Source organism: Pelecanus crispus, chromosome 1, assembly GCF_030463565.1.
Source record: "Pelecanus crispus isolate bPelCri1 chromosome 1, bPelCri1.pri, whole genome shotgun sequence".
NCBI classification, from domain to species: Eukaryota; Metazoa; Chordata; class Aves; order Pelecaniformes; family Pelecanidae; genus Pelecanus; species Pelecanus crispus.
In genome coordinates this window covers 136,848,654-136,856,730 of record NC_134643.1, presented here as the reverse complement: position 1 = coordinate 136,856,730, position 8,077 = coordinate 136,848,654, and the positions used below count along the sequence as shown (strand labels likewise).

The following is an 8,077-nucleotide window of genomic DNA, read 5'->3' as shown; positions in this document are numbered from 1 at the left end:
TCAGCTTCTCCCTGCCCGAGGCAGGACTGACAATAACTAAATAAATAATTTAAAAAATCTTCTACAGCTGATGCAGTAACAATTTCTTTCTCACAGAAGGGACAAAAGGGAAGGAGCGCAGCAGGAGCATTCAGGCATCAGACTGAGCTGGAGGAAGAGTCAAGTCCAAAGGCCAGAGTCAGGAGTTGTCCCCATAGCTAATGTTTGCTGTTTTGCATAAATCTGCCACAGCCGCAACCCATCCTGGCCCACGCAGGAGCATCGCAGCTGCTGGGGACGGTTTGCAGAAGCAGGACCAGGATGGCTGCAAAAGCACTGCCCCTTTCTTCCACTTGGAAGCCAGAATTAAAATAGCGGCTCCTGATTCCACTGCGCTGGGGCAGAGGGGAAGGGAGGTCTCAAACTTGCTGGCGTCTGCTGCTGCGCCTTGCCAGCTGAGGCAGCCTTTCCCTGCCTTTACCTTGCAGCCAGAAAAATCTGAGTGAAGGTGCAGAGAGAGGTGATCCTGTCAGAGCAGAGAGCAGCAGCGGTAACTCCAGCAGCAGGACTTTGGGCAGGCCAGAGAGGCTGCTCTGGTGGCATTTATGGGGGCGTGAGGATGGGTGCTTTCTAGTGGGGTACAAAGGATGGGGGTAACAAGCACTGTGCTATCTGTGCGGCTGACGCTGGGGGCTGTGTTTTTGTCCAAAGGTGCTATAAAATGAAGGTGAGAGGCAGCAGTATCTGTTGTACACTGTTTATTTTTCATGTGGAGCTTGGCTTGATAAATAGGACTGAATTAAAGCAACACTCATAAAAAATAAAACCCAACCATGACTCAGAAGTGCAAAATTGCTCTCCACGTGTCCAGAGACAATGAGGTTCTGGTTTGCTGGAGACAGCACGTGGATATTGGTGTCTGTACCAGCAGGGCAAAGGCTTCAGCTTATTGATATCCTAAATGCAAAAGGATGTCTGGTACAGTATATGGCTTTGTCACTGGGTAGCCACGTGTGGCTCTGAGAAACAGCTTCTGTTAAGGAGAGGTCACTGGTGAGTTTTTCTCCCGTTCCTATTTACAAGTCGTGGTGCTGTCTTCCACTCAAACCACTGAACAAGGGCTGCTGAACACTAAGCGCTATGAAATTAAAACAAAAAGCAAAGGGTAGAAGCCAGGGACAGCAAAAACCTGCCCACCTCCATTGCCTTTGGACGTGGCTTGTCGTATAAACAGCACCAGTAGAGAGCAGACGGTTCCTGTGGCGGAGGAGTGGTTTGTGATGGGAAGACTTAAGACTTGCAAAGGATCAGAAAAACTAAGAAGTGCATCCCAGGTATGAAATTACAGTAACAGGTTGCCTAAGGCTGAGAAAGGTCTTAATTGCACCGCGGGCGCACAGCTGGCAGCAGCTGCACTAGCTGCGGCTCTCCCCTCGCACCTTCTAGTGAAAGCGGTAGTTCATCCTGTTCCCTGCTCACCTTTTTTGCAGCTCTGCGAGGAATGAGCTAGCTTGACTCCAGAGGACAAAGCATGCCATCAGATACTAAGTACTCGGTCTTGTGGTAGTCAGAGAATCTGCATCTGGCAAAGTGTTCCCAAAGAAAAATCAGTTACCCAGTGGTGGGAGAGGGATGAAAGCTCTAGGGAATGAACAGAGCGTGGGGCTAATTTGGTGCCTGGTACAAGGGTCTGTAATTTACCTGCCCGGCAAAGTATCTGGAAGGGAAGGAGTGAAAGGGGTTTACCTACTCGGGCGGTGAGCTGAGGATTGTAGCCTGGGGGGGACTGCTGCCAGCAGGTACTACCACCGACATGCTCTCAAGCACTCGGGCCTCTCGCTCCTTCACAGTTCTTTATTCCGAGAGCTGCTCAGAGCCTTCCCTCTCCCAGCCTTTCCTGTGCTGCCTGCGCAGGGAACCGGCAAAGTGCTGACTGGTGCTGCCCGCGGCAGGCTGCGGGCCCTGATGGGATTGCAACTCCAAGGAGCGGTGGCACAGTGCTGATTTCGCTGCTGCGACCCCCTGCCCAGGCTGCCCGGGGTCTGCGGTGCTGCCGGTGAGAGGGGCAGGCGGCGGCACCCGTTACCTCGCTGGCCTGCCACCAAAGCTGGTGCTGGGCTGGAGGGCCTCCAACGTGCCCGTGCACCGAGGCAAGCTTCGCCAGGCAAGCCTGGAGCGAAATCGCATGGTTGCTTCGCAGCCCTACCGTGGCGATGCAGGCTGGGTGTTTCCTGGGGCTTTCTGAGCTGCGGGGCAGGGCAGGGCGCCCCTGGGGGCCGGGGGTCCCGCACGCTCAGAAATCCTGGAAGTCTGCAGCCACCTCACCGGGTGCCGGCCGCGGGACTGCATGGTGGAGCCGGGCATCGGGCAGGTCTGGCTTTGCCAAGCTGGAAGGAGATCCAGGGGAGGGGAAGGCTTCACTTGTGCCACCCTTTCTGTGGTTCTCCTTGGGGCTGTGCGGGTGTCATGGGCGGAGAAAGACAATCCCTGTGCCTAATCCTGTTTAAAAGGTTTTCGTTGTTTCTTCCAACTTTTTCTCCACATTAGGGTAGGGGAATGGCCTCGGGACCCCTGCGGGGCAGGCCGTCTATGAAGACATCTTGTGTACAGTTTGACGAGAAATTGTTTAACCGGCTGAGTAGCATGTGAGGACAGCAGCACTGCCGCGCTCGTCATTTGGTGATACGCAACAGGGAGCAGCAGGGTTTCCTAGGAGGCCACATCCAGAGGCGTCAGGATCCCGTGTGTGTTTTAGAATTCACCAGTAAAAATCACCAACGTCTTCAAACTACCTATTTCCTACAACAACACGTTCCAGCTAGGGCTGTCTTTTCATTTACTTTCTCGCCTCCAAAGTGCAAAGCCAGGGAGCAAAACAGAAGTTATCAGGTAGCTGCTCAGGCACTAGGAACACGGAGAGCGATTTGACAAAGCAAATACAGCCTGACTCTTTACATACAGCCCGTACAGAGGCTTGGTCAACAAGCAGCAATCAATAGCTTGAATATATTAAATGGATTTCCACCAACTCAGCTGGAGAGCTCTCCATTTCACTGGCATGGTTTGGGGTCTGGGGGAGATTTCATTCAAAAAGAAAAAAAAAAAGTAAAATTTTATTTCCTGTTCCTGAATGTATTTGCTGCAGCAATGCCATTCCTTCATGTGCCAGAAGAGCTCAAAGTTAGCAGGGTCCGGTACAACTGCATCTTCTCCATCCACGGGCCGCAGCCGTCGCCTGCCCGTGTGCCGGGTCCAGATCGGGAGCCGACGGGGCTCCTCCCGCCAGCCCCACTCGGTGCAGAGTTCCCCGCCGACCCGGCCTGGCCACAGCAGCCATAAGCAGCAGCACATGGACAGGAACTTGCACAAAGGTGTATGTTTTTCTGTTGGTCCCCGGTACCGTGTCTGGCAAGCGCTGCTGGCTGGGCCTGCAGGCACCGCGAGGGAGTGGGGATGGGATAAGCTCTTCCTGAGATCTCACTTGCTGTGCTCCAGTCTGTTTTCAGCGTCTTCTCCCAGAGCACGTTCCCTGCTGTCAGAGATACCCCAGATGTTCCTCGCGCTTCTCCCCATCCAGCGGTTGAGTTCATAGCTTGTTCTTCTGTCTCATGGTTAAAAAAATATATATTTTACTTCTCATCCTCATCTCCCTCGCTCATGCTGCTGAGGGAGGCAGAGGCAGCTTTTGGAGAAGAGGGAGGGGAGGCTTTATTGAAGACCCAGGGTGGAGATGGAGAACGGGATGGAGAACGGCCTCGCGTAGGACTGCTGTTTGGGCTCTGCCGGGGAGAAAAAGCCTGGAGCATTCGGCCGCTTCGTTCCTGGAACATCTGCTTCTGCAAAAGCAAAGGGAAAAGATGCTCTTTGAGTAACGCACCGAGGGGAAGGTATGTCTGTGGGCGGGCAGGGGCTTTGCTGCACTGTGCCTCTCACCTGGGAGACAGAGGATAGACTTCTGCTCTGAAGCATGGCCAGTTCAGCCCACGCTTAGCCTCTGCCTCCTCTGTTGTGCTCGTAATAACCCGCTTTTTACATGACAAGGCTTTTTTCCTTAGGTAGGACACCCCTAGTGTGAGAATACTCCGTGTATTGTCCTAAGCTTGCTAGGGGGAACTCCCTTTGGACTTTTGTACGCGTCGGTCACTGTGTCTCAAAGTCAGTTTTCTGCCTGAACTCCCAATGTCCCTTGTTCCCAGGACCTTTGCCTTTTAGGGTGCTGGGACGGACCACCCATCTCGTGCTGAGCTTCCAGGCTGGCCCAGCCTTTTTTCCTCCTTCCCTTCTCAAGGGAGGCAGCCCGGTGCCTGCCAAATACTGGCAGCCACTTCGCCAGCTACCTGGAGCAGGCACCACCCAAACCCTTAAACTGAGGGTGGGAATGTCAGAGTTCAGGTGTCTTTGTTGAAAAGAGAAACACATGCAGGCTCTATGTTCTGCTTTGGGCTTTATTGTTATTTTTGCTTTGTAAAGCTGAGTAGAGGCCTGCCAGAGCCGGTAGGGTGGAAGAGACCACCTTTTCAGTCAAGCAATCTGCTACACTAAGGCAAATGCGGCTACTTGTTAGCACCTACGCGGCCTTGCGTTGGGCTGCCGGGCTGGGTTACGGGAGATCTTAGCACGTCCTGCGCGGCTGCTGCGGGCTTCATGTGGAAAATGTCGAATGCGAGTGCCTCGCTGCTGCTCCGGGGGATGGGGAACGTGAAGTCTCAACCTTGGCTGGAGTACTGGGAGTCGGATCGCAGGCGATGCTCGGCTGGAACGGAAGAGCCAGCCCGGACAAAGTTAAGTTGCCGCTCAGGTCTGAGAGCAGAATATTTCTGCAGAACGTATTCTGGGTTTGCCCGCTTGGTCAGCTGCAGTCCAGACTTTCTCAGCATGAGTTTTCGTTTTGTTCCTCCTCCCCTTCCCCCTGCAGTGACTCTGCTCTGTGATGACCTTCCTCCCAGCCGAGGAGCATGTGGCTGCCTGTCTTGCTTTTCCTCCTCCTCTTTGAAACTCAGAATTCCCTGCCAGCAGTGGGGCAAATGCTAGGTTCTCCCGTCAGGTTTCTGGTGTTTGCTAATCCCGGGGGTTAACGATTGAGCACAATTATCAAGTTTTACTACTGTTCTGTGACCTCCCTCACCCAATGTATATCTTTATCACATGGGTCTTTATTAACTTAGTTTTAGAGCCTGGATGTCGGCGCAGTGCAGAACGACAGAACAGTTCCTGCCTGGAGCCGTGCTTAGCCACGCTCTGATGCATAAAGACCCACGGCATGTAACCTACCCCTGCAGTACGCTAGGTCCAAAATAGTCAAGACTTCCTAAAATCTCAACAGTTAGCAGATGGTGGTTGCTCCTGAAGAATGGTGCCAGGAAGCATTTGGGTGGGGGAGGGTTCCTGCAGCTGAGAGCCATGAGGATGTCACCAGGGCTGGCAAAGCCCTGGAGCCTGTTGAAATTCAATGGTGGGGGTGCAAAATTTCTCTTTAGATCACAGAAACCGAGGTTTTGTTGGCTTGACTTAGTCTGTTTCATCCTCTCACTGAAGATAACCCCCAACAAAAAAAAAATCATGTTTGATATGAAATATCTTTTTCCTGGCCAAGCAAAACACTTCGACTCCCTCCTGTCCCTGGCGCCTTACCAACCACTTCAAGAAGTTCAGTGACGTTGCAGTGGTTCGTGGTGTTGTACCGGTGCTGGGGGACATCGAAGTGTCCCAGCTTGGCTGGTGTCCCACGTGGCAGGGGGTTCTTGACTGCACCTTGGGCCACATGGGCCAGGGATGGAAAGGAGAACCCCACCTTCCTGCGAAGACCCTCAGCCAGGCTGTAGGACACCCGCTTCCCGATCCCTGCTTCAGCAAAGAGTCTGTTGCTTGAACAAGCTGGTGCACTCACACCTTCAGCAGGGTAAGTGCCCAGCCAGCCCGAGTTGCCTCCTGCATTAGTGCTTTAGCCACCAGCCCGCTGGCTAAAGCCACAACTGCTGCAGGAGGTGGTGGTGGTGTAATTCGCCTGCTTTCGGAATGACTCTTCCCCTCCAGCTGTGCTCTAGCAGGGTCAGTAAGTCATGCCCTTCGCAGGCAAGGTCTTCCTAACAGGGGGGTGCTCCTGGGGCCGTTGGGTGCTGAAGAAGCAGAACAAGTGTTAGTGGCTCCCCTGAAGTGCAGGAGGGTTAGACAAGGCTTGGTGTGCTCTGGACCTTTACCAGAGGTGGGAAGATAATTTCAAAGCCTTGGTTCAAGCAAGTTCAGGTACACCCAACCGGTTTAGGGAGATAATGCTTTGCTTTTGGCAAACTTGCTACTGGGCAAAAACACTTTGCCTATTTCTGAATTTTATTGCCTACATGTTGATATTCCTTTGCTTTACAAAACAAGTGCCAGCTGGGCGTTACGGAGGACTGCTGCTTTTGAGCTGCTGATTTTTTCAAGGCCGTGCTCAGGTCCAGGCTGCAGACACACAGTGCAGCCTAAATGGCAGCCCTGGGTTCTAGTCGCAACCTGTAAGGTTCCTCTGAGCCCCCGCAGATGTCAGTTGTGCTGCAGCCATTTCCTGGCGTGCCCATTCCCGACTCCCTCTGTGCACTGAGTAGAGGGAAACGGGCCCTCGGGAGGGAGACCTCGTCTCCTCCGAGAGGGAGGTCAGCATGGAGACCCTGCCCCGTGAGGCGTGCTTTCTCTCCGCTGACCTGAGGTGCAGCTGCCTGCTCGCACGTGTCTGAGAGAAGCTGGAATGAACCCCGCTGCTTTCCGCTTCCGTGGAGCGGCGTCTCTGCCATTAGGGCCTCCGTGCCGGGCTGCGCGGTGGTCCTCTCTCAAGCCGGAACAAAAGTTTCATGCCATGTTAATCGTTGTTTCTGACCGCTCTGTGACTCTCTCGCAGAAAAAATACATGCAGGGGATTGCACAGGTGGGCAAAATTGCCAATGAATTATAGGCATCTTGACGTTTCAAAACTGACACTTTGACCTTTTTCAGAACCTGGTATTTTTTTTGTGGGTTACGTGGCCCTTACTTTTAGAAAATTGATGCTAGCATAAAGCGTATTATAATAATTAGTTGTGAAATAATAATAGCATATTAATGGCATGCAAATTACTGATCTAGGAATCTAGCATGTCCATAACGATTCCTGTACTTTTAATGTCAACATTAAAAGCAACATCTAACTAACAGTGATAAGGCAAATTAACGTTAATAACCGTTTTGACAGTAATAGCAAGTTATCGTTATTTTAAAAGTCTTTCCTGTTGCAAGGCTCAAACTGATTTTAAAAAAGCCACAACGCCTCTCAGCTCACTGTCACTGCCGCTTTTCCTACAACACACTGCAAGGAGATTTCACTCTTGTTCTTAGCAAAGCTCTCTGTGGTTGCACCAGATTTCCTACTCTGTGGTTGGGACACTAACTCAAGTCAATAGCAGGCCACCTCCACTGCCCCCCCCCCCCCCCCCCAGACCTTCGCAGAGCAGCTTTTCTCTAATTGAATTTGGTAAAATGTTTTACCAGCAAAGGGTTTTTAAAAACGCCATCACTGTGCAGTGTTGAGTGGGTAGAGCTGGAGAATGGGATCAAGGCTTTGAAATTCTTTTCCTGTCTCTGCACAGCCAAACTCATCTCACCTCCTGTGGGTTTCACATGCTCTGTTAGCCTTAGTTTTATTTATTCAGCACCTATGGCCACAGGACCATCCCACATGGAGAACACTCACCAAGCTCTATAGAGAATAACTTACAGAAAGAAGCACTCTTCACGTGGATGTGGCCGATGCAGGTAAACCTGGGCTTTTCATCAGAAGAGTTTACCCTCTTCCCCTCCCCAAGCAAAATGATACTGTCAATGAACAAATTGCTAAATAAGCTATTTGTTTATATGGCTGGGATCGGTGTAATTCAGAGAGCACCTGCCTTTGCACAGGACAGACGTAGCTGTAAGGAGATTATGAAAATGCAGTCTCTGTTCTGAAGCCTTCACAGCCTATTTTTAGGCTTTTCTCAAATGAGTGGTAATCAACATGGCAAGTCATGGTGGAGAAAAGGTGAGAACTCCAGCAAGAGGCAGGTACTACATGCTTTGGTGGCACTGAGTTGTTACATGGCTGTGACGT

At 51.9% G+C, this 8,077-nt stretch overlaps 1 protein-coding gene across 1 annotated transcript in view; it reads right to left on the bottom strand.

The window, feature by feature from the left end:
- Window positions 1–3,608: 3,608 nt before the first annotated feature.
- Window positions 3,609–8,077, bottom strand: part of PCYT1B (phosphate cytidylyltransferase 1B, choline) — a 30,331-nt gene continuing 25,862 nt past the window's right edge. Inside the window, exon 8 of the mRNA XM_075722697.1 lies at window positions 3,609–3,815. Coding sequence (XP_075578812.1) covers window positions 3,609–3,815 — 207 coding nt within the window. The remainder of the gene's footprint in view (window positions 3,816–8,077) is intronic.